This window comes from Piliocolobus tephrosceles, chromosome 8 (genome assembly GCF_002776525.5).
Source record: "Piliocolobus tephrosceles isolate RC106 chromosome 8, ASM277652v3, whole genome shotgun sequence".
Lineage (NCBI taxonomy): Eukaryota > Metazoa > Chordata > Mammalia > Primates > Cercopithecidae > Piliocolobus > Piliocolobus tephrosceles.
Window position 1 is genome coordinate 101,100,343 of NC_045441.1, and position 22,590 is coordinate 101,122,932.

At 36.7% G+C, this 22,590-nt stretch overlaps 1 protein-coding gene across 3 annotated transcripts in view; it reads right to left on the reverse strand.

Annotated features, from left to right (window-relative positions):
• Positions 1-8,232: 8,232 nt before the first annotated feature.
• Positions 8,233-22,590, reverse strand: part of PNPLA8 (patatin like phospholipase domain containing 8) — a 52,294-nt gene continuing 37,936 nt past the window's right edge. For 2 of the 3 annotated variants that reach the window (XM_023183043.3, XM_023183045.2), the window contains exons 9-10: positions 15,799-15,994; positions 8,233-9,268 (exon numbers count right to left, since the gene is read on the reverse strand). In XM_023183043.3, coding sequence (XP_023038811.2) covers positions 8,994-9,268; positions 15,799-15,994 — 471 coding nt within the window. In that variant the 3' untranslated portion in view covers positions 8,233-8,993. The remainder of the gene's footprint in view (positions 9,269-15,798; positions 15,995-22,590) is intronic. The other variant, XM_023183044.3, reaches the window with a different exon arrangement.

The window sequence follows — 22,590 nt, forward strand, 5'->3', positions numbered from 1 at the left end:
ATATGGTTATTCTAATTTTTTTTTAGGAACCACCATATTGTTTTTCATAGTGGCTGCACCATTTTACATTGCACACCAACTGTGCACAAGGTTTCCAAATTCTCCACATCCTCGCCAACACTTAATATTTTGTTTTGTTTTTGGAGAGTAGCCATCCTAATAGATGCAAGGTATTGAAATATTTTTAAATGTCAAAAATTCACAAAATACAAGCAAATTCAGTATTTTAGAAAGCCCTGTTCTACCCTGGACCCTGTGCTTTAAGAAAGCCCTGTTCTGACCCTCCTAGAGGTAATGCTACCATCTCCTCCTTCTAGAACATATCTGGGTACCTAGGATCCAAGAATTCTGTAGGGACTTGGAAAAGCCCCTTCCCCACATAACAGACAGTGGGCTGCTCTGCTGGTATACACAACAGGAAGCCTCATAGACAGCTGATGCAAGGGTGTGGGGATGGTTTGCAGGATGTTGATATAACTTGCTTGTGGGTTGGAAAGTTCACCCAAGTTTGCTTGAAGCTTTTGAAAGTTCAGGACTAAGTCGGGTGGGCCATGGACTGGCTGTTTCCATGTCACCATATTCCAACACAGAATTCTGAAGAGTCTAAGAATTCTAAATTCAAACCTGGACTTCCAGGTCTTTATGATTATATGTTTGTCAAGATAAGACAAAAAATATACCTTTTAAATATTTAACACAAAACTTGTTACCTCCCATGGGCTCTGTTGAGGGACTTTAGAGAAACTAGATACAAAACTGGACAACAATGAAACCCATTTTTTTCCATTTGTGCCATGGTTTGAATGGTCCCCCAAACTTCATGTCTTGGAAATAATTCCCAATGAAATGGGAGAGGGGTGCAAATGAGGGGTATCTAGGTCATGAGGGCTCTGCCCTCATAAGGGAATGTAGTTATTGTGAGAGTAAGTTTGTTATAGCCCAATAAAAAGATTCAATCTGACAAAATGAAGATTCCAAATTAGACGGAATCCTATGCAGCCATAAAAAAAAAAAGATCATGTCTTTTGCGGGAAAATGGATGGAGCTGGAGGCTATTATCCTTAGCAAACTAATGCAGGAACAGAAAACGAAATACCACATGTTATCACTTTATATAAGTGGGAGCCGAATGATAAGAACTTACGAACACAAAGACAGAAACAACAGACACTGGGGTCTACTTGATGGGGGAGGGTGGGAGGAGGGAGAGGAGCAGAAAAGATAGTTATTGGGTACTGGGCTTAATACCTCGGTGATGAAATAATCTGTACGACAAACTCATCTGCTATAGAATTAGCAGATGTTGGTCAAAAAGATTATTCAAAGCTCATTCTCAGGCGAAAGAAACCTTTTATTCTGTGCCCAGAAGGCCCATACTGAGTCCGTGTATGACACCAAACAGTATGAATGAAATTTACCTTAGGCATTAGGTGAAAGGAAATGTGCGATTTCTATTGTTTAGAAGGTCTCCCAGCTCACACTCAGGAAAAAGGTCCCAGTTGTGATTCTACTTACCAACACAAGGAAAAAGCCCCATTTTGTATCTTAAAAATAAATTCTTTCAAAAAGTACATTTTAAAGCATTTTCATTTCTCCCATTTCCCTATAATTGTGTAAGGCAGATGATTCAGTTAAGCCTAACTTAAGAAAAATATTAAGGACTTATAATGTATCTATAATAGCAGCATGCTACAAGCTGTGAGGTATTTCTAAGCAGCATATGGCAAGTTGAGTTGGGAATGCATAATATAGTTAGATAAAACAAAGAAAACTATGCAATTTCAATTATTTACTGCCCAATGAGGACTTTCCCTCCTTCTGCTCTCAAACTTCAGAAAAAAGCAAATACAGTAGTTTCAGGTGTATGTTTTAATATTGAAATTGTGACTTTTGCAGGTGTTTTCAAATGATTGCAAGGCTTAACATTCTGGTGCATACAAGATACTTTTTTTTTTTAAGTAATTTTTTGGTTGAGAAAATTACTCAAAAGAGGGTTGGAGTTGAGCTCTTATTCTCACTTGAGCTTGATTACGCTTGTGATGAACCAGATGTCGCAGTTCTTTCCTGGGTACTATTGCAGACACATACCAGATTAGGACACAGCTACTTTCCCATGCTCAAAAAAAGAGAATGGTAAAAAACTGTATCACAGAATTCTATACTATCTAAACTTCATCAAGACCTTTGAAGTATGTATATTCTTGTAGCACTCTATATGCATATAAAAACCAGATATTTGCATTATATACTAACATCATCTAAAGTTCTACCACTTCTACAGTTTTTGAGTGTCAGCTTTGGGCATTTTTTTTCACATAATTCAACATAGGAAATGGAAGCATAAGGGCATGTTTAGATGTGTATGGATTAACTGCATCCTGATACCAAACGTGTTCATTGAAAACTAGCAAAATAACAGCACCTGCGATTTACAAGACTGGGGTTTCAATGATTAAAAAATAGAAAAAAAAATTGTAGTTGTAAATAACTCTTAATTCTACTGGCATTATTTTCAAAAACTTGTGTTCTCAAGACCATATCTGAAAGGCAGAGTGTGGTATAAATTACACTGACTTTGTTTACCTTTTTCAATTTGAAAAACTTTTGATTAAGAATTCCCTAGGGTGTTCATAATTACCATAAATACAAAAGCACAATGACTGTTCTCCTACAACATTTTCAAAAATGTGATCCAAATGTACAAAACAGAATGAAAGACACTTGCTTTTTCAAGACTCCTACAGGTGAATGTGTATTCATATAGATGACACAGAACTTGCCACAAAACGTTTGGTGGCTTCTTTTTTTCCTTTTTAGTATTATGTTGCTTGGTCAAGGTATGGACTATTTTTAATTGCATCCACGTTCTTTTAAAATTACTTTGATAGCCAATTTAATTAAAATACTACTTTTAATACTTTTCTAGACCAAGGTATGTTGGGCATACTGTGCAATATAAGATGATATAACCTTCTTTTCTTCTCAGATAATTGGACAGAATTTTGGATTGTTGTTAATCACTTTATGTTTTACAAACATAGTCAGTAGTAGTGTCTGCTATAAGAAAGAGTGCCACCCTACTCACAGGAGCAAAGACATGGAATCAACCTAAATGCCCACCAATGACAGACTGGATACATAAAATGTGGTACATACACACCATGGAATACTATGCAGCCTAAAAGAGAACGAGATCATGTCTTTTGTGGGAACATGGATGGAGCTGGAGGCTATTATCCTTAGCAAACTAATGCAGGAACAGAAAACCACATTATCACTTATAAGTGGGAGCTAAATGATGAGAACTTATGAACACAAAGAAGGAAACAACAGACACTTAGAGTCTACTTGATGGGGAAGGGTGGGAGGAGGGAGAGGAAGAGAAAAGATAAATTCTTGGGTACTGGCCTTAATACCAGGGTGATGAAATAATCTGTACAAGAAACCCACGTGACATGAGTTTAGCTATGTAACAAAGCCTTCAAATGTACCCCCGCACCTAAAAGTTAAAAAAAAAAAAGAGCACTACCAAGTAGCACTTGTTAACTATTTTATATTCTATTAGATGGGTACATTATCTTGGTTTGATCTTTGAAAATTGCCTAAGTAGTACACATCAATTATTTAAATGTGATGTAGATTACATTACAATATCTGAAAGGATATTAAAGTATTTGTAAGTCTGGAACATTTTTGAAAGATTGCTATATAGACATGTTAATGATATGGTTTATGATTTCCCATTGAGGAAGCAGTCAAGAAATATGATTTTTCTCACTATCATCTCAGTGCTACTATATAAAATAGGAATAATGATGATACCTGCCTCGTAAGGTTGTTGTGAAGATAAACGGCAATAAATGTTAGCTACAACTATTACTGGAACATTCAACCATTTTGGACCATATAACCTGTTGCTATTCAATCAGACTGAAGTCCTTAAAATACCATCTCAAAATTTATATTGTTCAGAGGCAAGGAATGAATCTATATTAAGAATGTTAAAGATTTTTATCATGAAGATAAGTTAACGTTATAGTCAATACTTTATTTTTATCAAAATAATTATCCAAGCTAATAGTGCATATCTGTGAAGTTTAATGAATTTCAATCCACTCGCATCAAGCTGAATAAAGGTTATAATAAACAAAGCAATCAGTGTGACTTCTGAGAGAGACATTTATCAAAGCCTTGGACCAACACAGCCAACAGTTTAGCCCAGGGACATCTGTACTCTATGAATCTTTTTTGGATGGTAGATAGCTCCTGCCAGGAACAGAACAAACTGTTTTTTTAAATGTGATCCCCTCCTTCCTATTTCCTAGTCAGGGAAGAGTAATTGCCATAGATTTGTTCCAAAAAAGTGAGATTAAGTGAACAGTTTGATTGTATTTAAACTTGGCAAAAAAAAAAAAAAAAAAAAAAAGGAAAAGGAGTAGCAATGAATGCAAAAATAATTCAGTTGGGATTGATCTGGAATGGAATTTTACAAATGGTTTATGCACCCTAACTGGGCAAAGTATACCTTCAATTTCTCATGGAAAAAATTCATTACTTGCATTTTATGGATGAGTAGCTCAGAGTTTCTAAAAGGGAGAAATGTTGGTATTTTGGGTGGAAGAATTATTCATTACGAGGGGCTGTCCAATGCCCACTGCATCCCATTTATTTATTATCTGTCTCCTGGAGTACTAAATGCTGGTGATTCCCCCAGACAATCTCCCTTCTCCCCACTCCCAGATTTGCAAACTTCCCAGGAGATGGGTAAGACCACTGTGTTATTAAATTAAGAGATAAAGAGGAGTATTCACATAATTTGATGTTGTAATAATTTTTTTCCAAAAAAAAAAAAAAAAACCCTCTGAAGTTATGAAGACTGAGAGGACATTTACTGAGACAAGTACATTTCTTCACTGATTAAACCCCAAATTTCACAGATTCAGTTTAGTAAACTGGATTTGAAGTCACTTCACAACATTCCAGGAAAGGACATTGCAGGAAAGAGATAGGAAAAGTTCTGGCTAAGACAATGGACTGGTCCTAGCTCTATCGCTCTCTAGCTGTAATTATCTTGGGCAACTTTTTCTAACAAAGGGATAATATTGCTATTCACCTTGTAGGCTTATTGTGACAATTTAATGTAACCTGCTGAGCTCAGTTCCTGGTACTCAGCAAGCACTCAAATGTTATCTATGTTCTAGTCACATTATTGGCACAGACGCTTGTGAAATATTCAAAAGTGTGACTAGGACCATTTCTAGGGCATAGCGGGTTATGTACAATTCTGAACTTCAAACTTCAGAGGTCCTAGCTACCCCGGTAATCAGCAGCTCAGCTGTTACTAGTTGCTGGGGGAAAAAAGCTCAAAGGGAGCCCCTCCCTTCTACCACCAAAACGAAGTTGTGAGATTCCCCTTTATGCCCTCAGACTGCACACTTTTGTGACTCCTTTTCCCCTCAGAAGATTCCTTTCAGGCCGGGCTCAGTGGCTCACGACTGTAATCACAGCACTTTCGGAGGGTGAGGCAGGCAGATCACCTGAGATCGGGAGTTCGAGACCAGCCTCACCAACATGGAGAAACCCCTTTTCTATTAAAAATACAGAAAAATTAGCCAGGCGTGGTGGCCCTAGGTACTCGGAATCCCAGCTACTCGGAAGGCTGAGGCAGGAGTATCGCTTGAACCTGGGAGGCGGAAGTTTCACTGAGCCGAGATCATGCCATTGCACTCCAGCCTGGGCAAGAAGAGCAAAACTCCATCTCAAAAAAAAAAGAAAAAAAAAAAAAAAAAATGTGGCTTAGGAGGAAGTAGTGCATAGTGTAATTATAACCCAGGCCCGGCTCTCTCCACCCTCTAGGGGAAATCCCATCTAGCCCAAATGCCTCTAGGGACAACTCTATCTGAAGTACTTTTTTTTTTTTTTTTTTTTTTTGAGACTGTGTCCCACTCTGTCGCCCAGGCTGGAGTGCAGTGGTGCTTGGTGTGATCTCCCATCACTGCAACCTCCGCCTCCCGGGTTCAAGCAATTATCCTGCATCAGCCTCCCGAGTTGCTGGGATTACAGAAGCATGCCCAACTAATTTTTTATTTTTTTATTTTTTTGAGACAGTTTCGCTCTTTTTGCCCAGGCTGCAGTGCAATAGCGTGATCTCGGCTCACTGCAATCTCTGCCTCCCAGGTTCAAGCGATTCTCCTGCCTCAGCATCCTGAGTAGTTGGGATTATAGGCACCCACCACCACACCCAGCTCATTTTTTTGTATTTTTAGTAGAGACGGAGTTTCACCATGTTGGTCAGGCTGGTCTCAAACTCCTTACCTCAGGTGATCCACCCACCTCAGCCTCCCAAAGTGCTGGGATTACAGGCGTGAGCCACCGTGCCTGGCCTAATTTTTGTATTTTTAGTAGAGATGAGATTTCATCATGTTGGTCAGGCTGGTCTCGAACTCCTGACCTCAAGTGATCCACCTGCCTGTGCCTCCAAAAGTGCTGGGATTACAGGTGTGAGCCACTGTCCCTGGCTGTGACGTACTCTTTTTAATAAAGAATAGTATCTGCAACAAGAATGGAACTGAAATATTACCAGTACACCATTTACTATAGAAATAAGACTTCTGAGACACTCAGGAAAACTTGAGCATTAAAACAATTTTTATTCTATATTTTGAAGATAGGAGTTGAGGAATTTTTTATATTTATAAAATAGATCATTCTTCCTCTTTGCCTTTTTGAAAAGGGCAAATATTCTACCTGTATAAGACTGAAAATTCTTTTTCACATCTCTTCCTATTGCCGTTCTGTATTATTTGCAGAATTTACTTTTTGGGTTCCTTTGGATAACGCAAGCACTGGCCTTGTTATAAAATGAGGGTTATCTCAGGTAAATTACAGTTCTTCAGATAACCAGTTTCAAGTACAAATGAGGACAAGAACGGCTGAAAACTGGTGCACCACACAACTGGGTTTGCCTTTTGTTTGAGAGTGAAAAGAGCTAAAGAAATAGGGATGGCAAGGCGCATATGTAGGTGCCATGCTACATGGCTTATATTAGGTGTCAGTACAAAAAGGACTGAGTTGTATACATGGGAAACTTAAAAAAAAAAAAAAAAAAAAAAAAAAAAAAAAGGAAGCCATGGCCAGAGTTCACTTGTGTAATGCATTATTTAAGAAAGAAATAAGTCAAGCACAAATAAGGGAAATAGTTAACTTCAGCTTTAAAACAGATGAACTACATCAGTTTAGGACTAGACTGACCTTATGATGAGGTGCAAATATGTAAATATGCATAAATATTACTTTACTGTGCTTGAAATTTGCTTTATTACGAAGAATTCCCAGAAATATTCTGATTTCCAATTATTTGTATTTTTCTTGCATTTATAAGTTCTTAGCTGCATAAAGTTTATATAACTCAGAAAATTTTACAGCTAACTTTCCTCAGTTTACAAATAGGATACGCAAAGTCTACAGACATTTGTCTTCCTCAAGGTCACAAACAGAATGGTTCTTGCAGCAAAGACAGGATTAGCATCCAGACTCTCAACTCCACTCCTTGAAACACATCTCACGGCCTCTGTGAACTGACATTGCAAAGAAGCAATATACTATCTGGGCAACCGGGTCTAGCTTTAGTTTATATGTCTAAAACAAGGGGCACTTACCTTTGTTTCATTTTTCTTGAGAAATCTAAATATTCCATGTAAGGATTTATGTGACAAATAGATACAACAAAGATGAATTTGTTTGGCATAAACAATGTTCCATGTAAATGCATCTTATCAACTTCTGTGAAATCCAGACAGTTCAAAGGAGTTAAAAGAAAGGTAACTTCTTTTTTTTTTCTGAGACAAGAGTCTTGCTCTGTTGCCCAGGCTGGAGCGCACTGGCGCTATCTCGGCTCACTGCAACCTCCGTCTCTTAGGTTCAAGCCATTCTCCTGCCTTAGCCTCCCGAGTAGCTGGGACTATAGTCGTGCACCACCATGCTTGGCTAATATTTGTATTTTTATTAGAGATGGGGTTTCACCGTGTTGGCCAGGCTGGTCTTCGACTCCTGACGTCAGGTGATCTGCCTGCCTCGGCCTCTCAAAGTGCTGGGATTACAGGTGTGAGCTACCACGCCACACCCTAACTTGTAATTTTTAAGCATACTGCTGCCAGGTGTATTCAAAGGCTAAAGGGGAGCTACATTATGAACAAAAATTAATTTTAAAATGACATTAGCCTTTTAACAGATTTAAATAGTTTATTTTTGTTAATGATAGGAATATTTTCTCAGTAAGTTCAAACCATTTTATAACAGGGAAGAATAAGCTAGTGTTAGATCTGGAAAAGTTAATACAGCATTATCTTGAAATTTTAGGGGTTAAAAAGTGGTTGACTGGAACTTCACTTTTTTTAACCAATGTTAAAATAAACATATTTGAATAGAAAACTGTATCTGGTTCTTTCATATTTCAAATGTAAAATACTTTAATAGAGAAAATTCCATTTTCTGCATCTATTTAGACGATATTACAATAAAGGCAGTGTGGATTGGAGAACGTAGCTAGTGAGATTAGGTAACGTAAATTTAAGAAGAAATTAGCTTTTCCATATGAAATAAAATCAATGATCACATAAATTTAACATGATTATGAGGACTAAAGTAAAAACACAAAGTACAATATAGCTTTCGGTTTCTTGTTCGGCATATATATTAATAAATTTTCAAACATCAAACAATGTAACACCCATATCTACTAAAACCAACTAGCACAGTAAGGTTACTAAAGCTTAGTTAATTATTAACATCTTAAAAGCCTAGTTCCCACATGAATTCTGTAACCAAGAATATTCTCTATGCTGTGCAAGCTGGTCGAAGCACCATCTTTTTCAGGATTCTCCAGAATTCATAAGTATTTCAAAGTTAACTCATGTCGAATCCCACAATTCCTTATTGAAAGTGGTGGATCTTCTGAACAGGGCTTTATTTATGAGACCATATGCAGATACTCATCACAATTTTGAAAAGAATGGAAGGCCTTCATACATATCAGTTTTTAATTTTATCCAATCATTAATTTTCTGCAGAGTTGTTTTTTCTTGACTTAATATTTTTGCAACTTTTTTCATTTTTTGTTCATTTCTCTCTATGTATTTCAACCCTTCCAACTGCAGCTGATCCAGCTTTTCATTTCGACTTTCATCTAGAGGTATGTTTTCACACATTACAGGATTGAATCTAAAATAGGTGTCAGGAGGTAACAGGCCATCAAGCATTATATGGACTTCTGTTAAAGCAAAAAAGAAAAGGATAGGGGGAGAAGAATAGAGGGGATAAAGTGAGCAATGAACTGTTAACTTATCTTTATTTAAAATTATCTTCTTTTTAGGCACATTACAAAGATTCACTAATTTCATTATTCAAACTAACAGTAGAAGTAATCCATAGTAATGGGTAAAACTACAAGATAAAATTCATCTTCCAAAACGCATTATTCTGTGAAATTAGTTTACTTGTTGTATTCTCTCTATGCTTTTGGTCATACTGTTCACCACTGCTGAAATGCCCTTTCCAATCTTCCTTTTTTTGTTGTTTTTAATTTTTTGGGATCATCTTCATTGACATATCATTTACATCCAGTGCAATTCACCAATTTTAACTGTACAGTTTGACAACTTTTGACAAATGTATACACTTGTGTAAGCACAATAATCATGACATAGCCATTTCCATCACTGTAAAATTTCCTTTAAGCCTCTTTATAGTTGGTGCCAGCTTTCCCTTTTCTAGAATTTCATACAAACGAAATCACAAGTATCTACCTTCTTTTACATGGCAAAATACTTCTGAGATTCATCCATGTTGTAGCATAAATCAGTAGTTCCTTTCTTTTCATTGCTAAATGGTGTTCCATTGTATAGATACAACACAATTTGTTCTCTGCAGTTCTGGTCTGGCTCTCTTCAGTTTTTAGCTACTAGAAATAACTCTATTATAAACATTTACACATAAGTCTTCATGTGCATATGATTGCATTTCCCTTGGGCAAAAACCCAGGAATAAAATTGCTGGTTCATATGGTAAACGGTATGCTTATTAAAAAAAAAAACCTTCCACACTGTCTTCCATTTTTGTATTTTAACCGCTAATATATTAGCGTTCTCACTGCTCTACATCTTTGCCCAAAGTTAGTATGTCAAGTCTTAAGTTTTGCATTGCAGAGGCAGTGTTATCTTGTGGTTTAATTTTCATTTCCCTAATGACTAATTATGTTGAGAAGGTTTTCATGTACTTATTAGTCATTTGTATATCTTCTTCAATGAAGTGTCTGTTCAAATCTTTTGCCCATTTTTTCACTGAGATCACTGTGTCCTATATATATGACAGTGGTGCAATCATGGCTCACCGCAACCTCCAACTCCTGGGCTCAAGTGATCCTCCTGCCTCGGCCTCCCAAGTAGCTGGGACTACAGGTGTGTGCCACCATGCCCAGATAGTTTTTTATTTTTCTGTAGCGATGGGATCTCACTATACTGACCAGGCTGCTCTCAAACTTCTGGGCTCAACTGATTCACCCAAAGTGCTGGGATTACAGGTGTGAACCACCATACCCGGCCATATTTTTTATATATACACACGTATATATATATATATACACATATATGAGAATTCTCTATATATTTTGAATCTGATTATAAATTTATACCTCATGATGGGTCAGATACATGTTTTACCAATATTTTCTCTTAGTATATGACTTGCCTTTTCATTTCATAAAAAGTATCTTTTAAAGAGCAGAATTTACAATTCAAAGTCTAATTTATCTCTTTCTTTCCTCTCTGGTTCATATTTTCTATGTCCTATCTAAAAAATCTGACCTACCCAAGGTCATTAAGATTTTCTCCAGCATATTCTTCTATAAGTTTTATAGTTTCACCTCTTAGATTCAGGTTTCCATCTAAGATCAGGAACAGGGTAAGATGTCTAGGCTCACAACTTCCAGTTAGCATTGTACTGGAAGGTCCTTTTCAGTGCCGTAAGACATTAAAAGGAAATGAAGGGCATGTAGATTAAAAAGGAAGAAGTAAAACTCTACAGACAACCTGGTTGCCTATGTTGACAATTTTAAGAAAGCTATAAAAAGCTACTAGAATAGGTGAGTTCAGCAAGTTTGAAGTTATATAAGGTCAATAGAAAAAAATCAATTGTATTTCTGCATAGTAGCCATGAACGACTGTGATGCATTCCAAGTTACTTTTGTGTATGGTGCAAAGGGTAAAGGTCAACGCTGTGGATATAGGTATCTAATCATCCTGGACCATTTGTTGAAAAGTCTATCCTTTCCCACTGAGTTACCTTAACACCTCTGTAAAAAGTCTTTTGAGTTTACATGTATAAATCAATTTCTGGACTATTACATACCATTGATTTATATGTCTATCTTTATTCAAACACCACAGTTCCTTGCTTAATGTAGTTTTACAGTCTTTAAATCAGCAGATGTAAGTCCTCCAACTTTTTTTTTTTTCCAAAATTGTGTCAGATATTCTAGGTCAGGGGTCCCCAGCACCTGGGCTGCACAGCAGGGGGTGAGTGGCAGGGCCAGTAAGCAAAGCTTCATCTGTATTTACAGTCACTCCCCATCGCTTGCATTACAGCCTCAGCTCCACCTCCTGTCAGATCAGTGGTGGCATGAGATTCTCATAGGAGTACAAACCCTATTGTGAACTGAGCATGCAAGGGATCTAGGTTGTGTGCTCCTTATGTGAATCTAATGCCTGATGATCTGCCACTGTCTCCCATCACCCCTAGATGAGACCATCTGGTTGCAGGAAAACAAGCTCGGGGCTCCCAATTCTACATTATGGTGAGCTGTATACTTATTTCATTATATATTACAATGCAATACTAGAAATAAAGCATACAATAAATGTAATGTGCTTGAATTATCCCAAAACGATCCCTCCCCTCCCCACCCCGATCCGTGGAAAAACTATCTTCCACGAAACCAGTCCTTGGGACCAAAGAGGTTGGAGACCACTATCCTGGGTCCTTTGCATATCCATATACATTTTACAGTCAGCTTGTTAATCTCTATCCCTCAAAAGCCTGCTTGGATTTTGACAGGAATTGTATTGAATCTATAGATCAATTTGTGATGTGATACCTTAACAATACTGAGATTTCCAATTCATGAACACAGTATATCTATTTATTTATTTAGGTCTTTAATTTATCTCAGTAATGTTTGGTAGTTTTCGCTGTTCAGATCTTGCACATAGCCCACAAATTTTAGTTTCCTTGACCTCCTTGAACTACAAACTTTGTTTCTCCAACTTTAAGAGACTGCCCTACTTTTCTGGTGCCCCCTCCCTATGCTATAGTATAGAAATTCTTTTCAGGCAACAAGCTGGACAATAGCAGTGATGACCTCATTCATTCTCCTTTCAGAGATCACTGTCTCATGTTACCTGTTATCTAATGTCTGAAAACCATTGTTCTGTCTACTTTTCTAGTTGTTTAAGGAAAGAGGAAATATCTGGTCCCTAATATTTTATAATGTCCAGAAGAGGAAGTCTTCACTCTCTTTTAAAATGTCCAAATCCTATATATCCTTTAAGACCCACATCAAGTCTACTTTACATCTTATAAACTGTCTACACCAATCAAGTTTTCTCATTCCTCTTCTTAATTCATAGTCTTAATCACTTACAATCATTCACCATTTATTTAGCAATTCACCACATACTAAACCCTATGAAATTGTTGTTTTTGTAGGCCAACAGCAATTTAGTATCAGTAAGTACATGTTTCAATATAATTCTTGTTATATCTTTTTCAAAGTTAACTGAGTTTATTAAATTTTTACTCATTTGTCTCTAACTAGAATGCAGGTACACTGAGGCAACATTTCATGTTTCTTGAAAATTCTAAATAAGCCCATTACATGGTTTGCAAAAAGTACAGACTTAACTCTTATGAGACTGCCCGACTAAAGTCACATGTCTCAGCAAATGGCTTATGGTAAGGATATTTTATTGAGCCGTCAGGGAAATGTGAATCAAAAACTACAATGAGATCACATCTTACACCTGTTAGGTTGGCTGTTATCAAAAAGACAAGAGATAATAGGTGTTGGCAAGGAAGTGGGGAAAAGGAAACCCTTGTAAACTGTTTATGGGAATGTAAATTGGTACAGCCACTACGGAAAACAGTATGGAGGTTCCTCAAAAAATTAAAAAGAGAACTACCATATGATCCAGCAATCCCACTCCAGGTATATATCTGAAGGAAATTAAATTGTTATCTTGAAGGGATAGCTGCACACCCATGTTCACTGCATTATTCATAATAGCCAAGATATGAAAACAACCTGTGTCCATGGATGAATGGATAAAGAAATGACAGTATATACACACACAAGAATCCTATTCTGCCATAAAAAAGAAGGAAATCCTGCCACTTGCGACAACATGGGTGAACCTGGAAGATATTCTGCTAAGGGAACTAAGCCAGACACAGGAAAACGAGTAGTGCATGGTAACACTTTTATGTGGAATCTAAAATAGTTGAAATAAAAAAAAGAGAGGAGAATGGTGGTTGCCAGACACTGGGGAGTGGGAGAAATGGGGAGATGTTGGTCAAAGGGTACAAATTTTCAGTTATGACGACTACCTATTAGAGATCTGACGTACAGCATGGTAACTATAGTTAATAACAATGTATTACGTATTGCTTACTTGAAATTTGCTAAGGGAGTAAATCTTAAGTGTTCTTACCAGGCACACACAAAATAGTAACTATGTCAGGTGACAGATAAGGTTATCAGCTGGATTATGGAAATCATTATACAAGGTATACTTATAATAAAACAATGTGTTGTACAACTTAAATATATACAATTTTTATGTCAGTCTGACCTCAATAAAGCTGGGGAAAAAAAGAGTATTTTACTGATCTGGCAACAAAATTTCAGATAGTGAAAAATCTAGCATATGAGCTTTTTTTGGGTTTTCATTCAATGAATAAAAGTCCTCAGCGGGGAGTTTAAGATTCTCACTCATGTTAATGACTTGGCCAATAATATGCTGATATGAAAAGAATGAGGTTCAAATACAAGAAGCTATTAAGTGTTAATTTTTTTTTAATAAAACGTTTCACCCAATAACTAAAAACGAAATAGTAAAATGAGGAAAGCTAAACCTCAAGGCAAGGCCCGGTGGCCCATGCTAGTAATCCTAGCACTTTGGAAGGCCAAGGCAGGAGGATCACTTAAAGCCAGGAGCTCAAGACCAGCCTGGGCAACAGAGGGAGACCCCATCTCTACAAAAAAAGGTCTAAAAAATTAGCTGGGTGCAGTGGTATGCACCTGTAGTCCCAGCTACTCAGGAGGCTAAGGTGGGAGGACTGTTTGAGCCCAGGAGTTTGAGGCTTCAGTGAGCTATGATTGTCACTGCATTCCAGCCTGGGCAACAAAGTGAGATCCTGTTTCTAAGAAAAACATACACACACACACACACACAAACACCTCAAGGCCAAAACCAGAAATTCAACATACGCTCACTGAATGCCTACTATATGCCAGGCACTGGAGTCAATAGCAAACTGGATAAGTCAAAGTAAACTGGATACATTCTTGCCTTGCATTCTTGTGGGACAGAAGGATGGTAAGTAAACAATCAAATATGTCATATATAATTATAATGAGATAAATGCTGTAAGAGAAAGAGAGAAAAAGAAGCAGGCTAAGAAATTAGATCGAGATGATAAGGAAGATGGAAAAGCAGTCAGGAAAGGTTTCTCTGAGGTCCCTCTGACATTTCAACAGAGACCTGAATGAAATAAGAGTCAAGTGCCTATCTGGGGAAATAGCCTTATAGACAGAGAGTACAGCAACTACAGAGGTCCTGAGGTAGGAGAGTTCTTAGCAAGTTTGGTGACCAGCAAGAATTAAAGCATGGTTAGACACACTTTAGAGAAGGTACACACTTGAAAGAGGGTTTTGAGAAGGAGACAGACATTTTGTTTTTTTTTTTTTTTTGAGACGGAGTCTTGCTTTGTAGCCCAGGCTGGAGTACAGTGGTGCGATCTTGGCTCACTGCAACCTCTGCCGCCAAGGCTCAAGTGATTCTGCTGCCTCAGCCTCCCAAGGAGCTAAGATTACAGATGTATATACCACCATGCCTGGCTAATTTTTTGTATTTTTAGTAGAGACGGGGTTTTACTACATTGATGAGGCTGGTCTCAAACTCCTGACCTCAAGTGATCCAACCGCCTCAGCCTCCCAAAGTGCTGGGATTACTGGTGTGAGCCATTGTGCCCAACCTAATTTGCATTTTAAAAGGATGACTTTGGCCTCTGTATGAAGACTAAACTATAGGGGCAGCAAGAGTAAAAGCAAGAGCACATTCTCATTCCAGTTTGCCTTCACAGTATTAAATAATCGAATGCCCTTTACTCTAAATCTTTGCTATCATGTATATGTTTAAACTAATCTGACTCGTTTTGTTGCTTTTCCCTTTCTTAACTGGCTTCAGAGTCTCCAACAAAATGTTGTGCTATCCAGCTTCAGGCACTTCTCCAACAGTAAGTGGGCAAAGGGAGCACTAGCTTTCAAATGGAAAACAGTCTCTGTTCTAGAGTCACCTAACAAGAAACAAGTGAGAAAGGAAAACAACAAAATGTTTGCTCCCATGTCCTTCCTAAACCCACAATACAGACATATCATATGCCTTTGCAGTTAGGACCAACATATGCCACCAAAAAACTGCTAGAATGCTAGAAGTTGAAGTATTTTAAACAGCAAACAAGACTAACCTTCTGTATCTGTAGCACTGTTGATAACATTAGAAAGTTTGGTTTTCAGGCTTGTGTGTGTTACCGTGTTTCTCACATCACTCTCATAACGTCCGGTGCCCAGGGATACTATGCACTCTAACGGGACATCTGGCCAAAGACATTTACACTCATGCATAGCTAAAGCCGAAGGGTTATTCAGAAGCAAACCTCCATCCTGCAAAATACAAGTTAAAAAAAGAAACTCTTAAAACTGACTCACAGGGAAAGCGGAACTATGTAATAAGTCAAATAAATTATTTAAAACTAAGAGTTTCCTTAAAAGTACATTTCTTTTATAGACTACAGCTGCAAAAAAATTCATGTGAAGACTCATTGGCCTCATAAAGAAACTTTTTATTAAGTTTTCATTTCCTATTATGAAAGTTCTTTGAACTTCTTAGTTGCTTTGCATATTTTGCTAAAAAATATTGAAATGAACTGAATTACTTTTCAAAGACACATTATCTTATTTAGTGGTTAATGCAGGTTCTAGTTAAAGCCTAACAGAAAGAACTGTGGTTCTACCAAACAATTAAAATTAGTTCTTCTCTCACAAGTCAAATATAACCAAATAATTCTAAGTTGGTTGAAATTCTATTAACAATACAATTTCAATGGATCACATTAATTATAATGCAGATATAATGTAAACATAGACAAAACTTTATATTTCTAAGTATTTATCAATAATCAATATTATTTTGAAGAATTCAAAAGGAAACAAAGGTATTAATAAAATATGCTGATAGAGCACTATAAAAATGTACTAGCATAAAAGTAGATAAAATTATGGTCAAACTATAATAAAATGTACTGCATAACTGTATGAAAATACATTACATCATCAACATTAGATTGTATTTAAAATCTAGAAAAATATGCTGAGCATGGTGGTTCATGCCTGTAATCTCAGCACTTTGGGAGGCCGAGGCAGGAGAATCACTTGAGTCCAGGAGTTCAAGACCAGCCTGAGCAACATAGGGAGACCTGGTCTCTACAAAAAAATAAAATTAGCCAGGCATGGTGTACAAGCCTGTAGTCACAGCTATTCAGGAGGCTGAGGTAGGAGAAGTGCCCAGGAGGTCGAGGCTGCAGTGAGCTGAGATCACACCACTGCACTCTAGCCTGGGCGACAGATCAAGACCTTGTCTCAAAAACAAACCAAACTAAACCAAATTAAATCAAGAAAAACATATCTGATTTAAAAAACGTATCTGGTTTAAGTGACCGCTCAGCCTCCTTCTCCTGTTCAGCTCCCATCTATGCCAGTTAACTGTCTGCTGAGTACAGGAAAAGGTATTTTTTCAGTGGTAAACAACCTGAATAAACTCGAATGATTTTTGATGTCACTGGTGCTTGGCATCTCCTTGGAATCAGCACTATCACTGCTGAGAATTCTAACAGACCTTGGAATTACCCTAGTTCAGTCTCCCACATATAGCCTTAAACAATTTTTGACAGAATTCTTAAACACTTTCAGTAATATGGTGCTTAAAACCTTGTAAAGCAGCTCGTTTCACTGTAAAATATTTTAATTTTTCAGATTATACAGTAAAATTAACTTTGGTATGCAGCTCTATGAACTTTAAAGCATATAGATTTGTGTAAATATTACCACAATCAAGATACAGAATAGTTTCATCACCCCCAAAAACTCTCTCATGTTATCTCTTTGTAGGCACCCCTCCTCCCACCCATAACCCTTGACAACCACTGATCTGTTTTCTACCTCTACAGCTTTAAGGATGTCATAGAAATGGAATAATACAATATGGGACTGCCTTAACCTGCCTTCTCTTTCTGAGCATGTCATTGAGACTAATCCAAGTAGTTGCATGTATCAATAGTTTACTCCTTTTTACTGCTGATTGTATGGAGGTACCACACAGTTCATTCATTCATCCATTGTAGGACCTCTGGGTTGTTTCCAGCATTTGACTGTCACGAATAAATAAGCTGCTATAAACATGTGAGTACAGGATTTTGCATGGATGTAAATTTTCATTTCTCTAGAGTGAATACTCACGAGTGAGATTGTTGGATCATATGGTAAGCATACGTTTAACTTTATAAGAAACTGCCAAAACATTTTCAAAGTGGTTGTCCATTTTGCATTCCCACCATCAATGTCTAAAAGTTCCAGTTGCTCTGCATCTTATTACAGTAATACTTGGTATTGTCCATATTATTTTAACCACTTTAACAGATATGTGGTGGCATTTCATCATTGTTTTAATTTGCAATTCCTCAATGCCTAATGATGCTGGATGTCTTTTCACACCCTCATCTGCCATCCCTTTATCCTGCGTTGAAGGGTCTGTTCAAGTCTTTAGCTCATATTGTTAAAGTCTGAGAGTTTCTTATATATTCTAGATATGACTCCTTTGTTGGACATGTGGATTTGAAAATATTTTCTTCCTGTATGTTGCCTGCCTCCTTATCTTCTTGGCAGTATATTTGTAGAACTAAATTTTTAATTTTGATGAAGTCCACTTTATCAATTTTTTAATTTCATGTATGATGATTTCAGTATAATTGTAAGAAGTCTTCACCTAACCCAGGTCACCAAGTTTTTCTTCTAAAAGTTTCACAGTTTTGTTTTACATTTAGAACTGTGATCCATTATGAATTATCTTTGTATAATGTGTGAGGTTTAGGTCACGGTTTCTGGGGTGTGTTTGTGTGTGTGGTGGGGGGTTAGGGGAAAAGAGAGGGAGAGAGAAAGATGACCAATTGTTTCGACACAATTTTTGCTGAAAAGACTATCCTTTCTCCATTGAATTGCTTTTGTATCTTTGTCAAAGATCAAATGGCCATATATGTATGACCTATTTCCGAACTCTCTATTTAATTCCATTTGTCTATATATCTATCTTTATGCAAATACCACACTGGTACAGTTGCCATGACTACTGTACCTCTAGAGTAAGTTTTTAAATTGAGTAGTGTGATTCCTTGAAACTTTTTATTCTTTTAAAATTGTTTAGGCCAGGTGCAGTGGCTCATGCCTGTAATCCTAGTACTTGGGGGAGCTGAGGCAGGCGGATTGCCTGAGCCCAGGAGTTCAAGACCAGCCTGGACAACATAGTGAAACCTTGTCTCTACTAAAAATACAAACAATCAGCTGGGCGTGGTGGTGCACACCTGTAGTCCCAGCTACTCCGGAGGCTGAGGCAAGAGAATCAATTGAACCTGGGAGGTGGAGGTTGCAGTGAGCTGAGATTGTGCCTGGGCGCCAGAGCGAGACTCTGTCTCTAAATAAATAAATAAATAAATAAATAAATAAATAAATAAATAAATAGTTTAAACTATTCTCATTCCTCTGCCCTTCCATATAAATTTTAGAATCTGACTGTATAATTTTTGAAAAGTCCTACTAGAGTTTTGATTGGCATTGTATTATACTTATAGATCACTTTAGGAATAACTCACATCTTTACCATGTAGCAACTTTCAATCACAGTATGCCTTTCCATTTCTTTAGGTCTTCTTTTATTTCTTTCATCTCCTGTTTTCAACATACAGATTTTCTCTGTTTTGTTAGATTTATACCTAAGTACTTAATTTTTTGGATCTACTGTAAACTATACTGCTTTTGTTACAATTTTGATTTCCAATTATTCTCTGCTTGTATATAGGAATATAATCAATTCTCCCAAGTAGTTTTCTTTGTGGAAAATCATCTACCCCACCATTAGTGCTCTGGCATGAAGGTCCCATTAAAAACATCATGTAGGATTTTGCCCTACTAATGAAGTATACTATTGTTACTAAAATTTCTCATGGAATGTGAAGAACACTCCTCATCTTTTCACAAATTTATGCTCAGTTATTTTAGGGGGAGTGGCAGTAGTTTGCAAACCACAGATTATGGTAAGTCTTCATTTATGGCATTACAAAACAACTTTCTCAAAAACCTGTATCTCAAATAATACTCTGGTTGGATCAATGAGATCACATTAGGAGGCAGCTATCAATATATAGAAATGTTCCTAAATACTAACAACACTTTCCAGAAAAAGTTAACTGGCTCTTTAGTTATAGAATAACCAGCCTGAGGCTAACGGACCTTCATTATGGCAAATGTCATTTATCACCATTTATCACCATTGTGTAGCTTTGTGATACCCTTGAGATAACTGGGATACACAAGGCTGTGTTGACGTTCAGAAAAGCAGTTTGCCACGTCTTTTTATTGCTTGCTCTATTCTCCATTTTAGCATGGGTCGTTTGTTGCCACATTTACTTCAAAAACCTATTCATCCAACTACTCTTCAAGGTCACACATTGAACTTTGTTATCAAAATGAATGGAATCATATAGCATAAGTTTTTTGGGTCTGGTTTCTTTCACTTAGCAGAATGCTTGTGAGATTCATCTATGTCTCTGTGAATGTCAGTAATTCATTCCTTTTTATTGCTGAGTAATATTTCATTATTTGAATATACCATAGTTTATCCATTCACCAGTTGAAAAGAACTAGTTTTAAATTTAGCTATCTTTATACATTTGTTGAAAGTAATAAATTGGATAGATATTTATATTTATATTGCTGAACTTTGTAAAAATCTAGATTCCTTCAATGCAGGTGGTAATAATTAAGCTATTTCCTAAAGGCTTTCTCATGTACAAATTTGAATTTAATCCTTTCAACTTTTTCTTTTGTTTTCAATTAACAGATTATTAGAATGATACCTATCCCGTGATAGAGGTAACATTTAAATTCTAATTTGGCACAAATCGTTATTTTTTTACTAAACCATTTAAATCTTAAGTTCTATACTTGTTATACCCTGTGTAACTTCTAATCAAGTAGGTATTTTAGATGAAACACATTTTCATTATATAAAAGCCTATATAAGGATGATCAGAAAAGACAAAAAAGGGAAAAGATGAAGAGGCAAACAAATTTTAGCAAGAAACAATAACTGCAAAATCAATCCCAAATAAAAAAACTGGCAGGTTTCCTGTAGTTTCGCTAACCATCTTTCAAAGTAAATTTCTGTTCCTTAAACTTTACTCACTTTTTATCAAAAAAGTGCAGTAGTTAAGGTTTCTGGGCTCACTCTAATCTAGTGGTGAGGCACACTAACTCTTAAGCTCTGCTTTATAGTTAGCCTCCTCTTTTCAGATGCCTACTCTATCAATAGGTCATTGGGCTAATGTTGGGTCCATGGTAGTTCCTGTAGCCTTTCCATTCATTCAAGTATTCATATTTACAGTTATTTTTTTATAGATGGCATGTGCCAGGCATACTGCTAACTGCCAAAGTAAAATCGACTTGATAAATGACTTGATTGAATAATTTACTTATCATCTCTTAGAGGAACACACAGATTGTGTTTGAACTGCAGTATACTGTACATGTGCTTAATAGCCTAAAATTTACAAATAGTTTTTATTGCTTTTAATGTATATTTAATCACTTCAAATCCAAAGTCAGAACACGTACCAGAAAGTAACCACTGGACAATGTCGATATGCCTTTTTATTATCTTAGCTTCTGACTTTTTTTCTTAGTTTCTTTTAAAATTTGCTTTTTATTGTGGTAAATTAAATATGACACAAAATTGGTCATTTAAATTATTTTTAAGGGTACAATTAAGTGGCATTAATTATATAATGTTTTGTGAACATCACCACTATCTACTTTTTTTTGAGGCAGGGTCTTGCTCTGTTGTCCTGGCTGGATAGCAGTGGCATGATCAATTCACTGTAACCTTTAACTCCTGGGCTTAAGGTGATCCTCACACCTCAGCCTCCAGAGTAGCTGGGACTACAGGTGTGGACTACCACATCCTGTTAATATTTTTTTCTTTTTTTGGTAGAGACAGGGTCTCACTATGTTGCAGCAGGCTAGTCTTAAACTCCTGAGCTCAAGCGATCCTCCAGCCTCGACCTCCCAAAGTGCTGGGATTACAGGTGTAAGCCACTGTATTTTGACACTACAATCTATTTCCAAAACATTTTTATCACCCATACTCTGTAACCATTGAGGAATCACTCCCCATTTTCCCTTCCTTATCCCATTTTCTATCCCTAATCAACGACCCATTTTTTTATACATCAAGTCAGATGACAACTTCTTTGTTAAGCTGACCCTGACAGAATAAATCACCTCTATAGTACTTCTTAATCCTGTACATATGTTGATGGTTACATTTTCACCTTATTCTATAACTGGGTTTACATTCTTTTGTCTAAACTATTTGAGGACAGGATCCAGGAAGCACAAACAATATGCCAACTATGGTTAAAAATCTTTATATCCTTCCCAGCTAGCACAGTGCCTGACACTGAGTAAGCACTCACTACATGTCTGTCCATTTATAATGAAAATTATTAATTGTGGTTTGGTATAGGCATAATTTAGCAGGTGTCAGTGAGGTTCTTTCTGCTAAAAACACTCTTTACCTGCAATGTTTAAACAAAAATTTCATAATTTATTTATGTTTATGTATCCTAAGCTCTGAACAAAAACTTTTAGGATATAAATAAAGCCTGGTAGGAATAATATGTATATCAGAATTGGTCATCAAAACCTCTAGTGAAAACTAATTTATTAGATTCTTTCTCCAAAGACAGGAATGAACAATTTAATTTTGAAGGTGGAGATGGAAAGAGAGATGGAATAATTTTGTGTAAAAAGTAGTACTTCCAATGTACATACTATGCTACTACTTGGGCAGATGGGGAGAGATTGGGAGCTACTCACAAAGAATTCTTCTCACTTGATAATTTTCTAGGACTTGTAATGAACCTTATAAATTT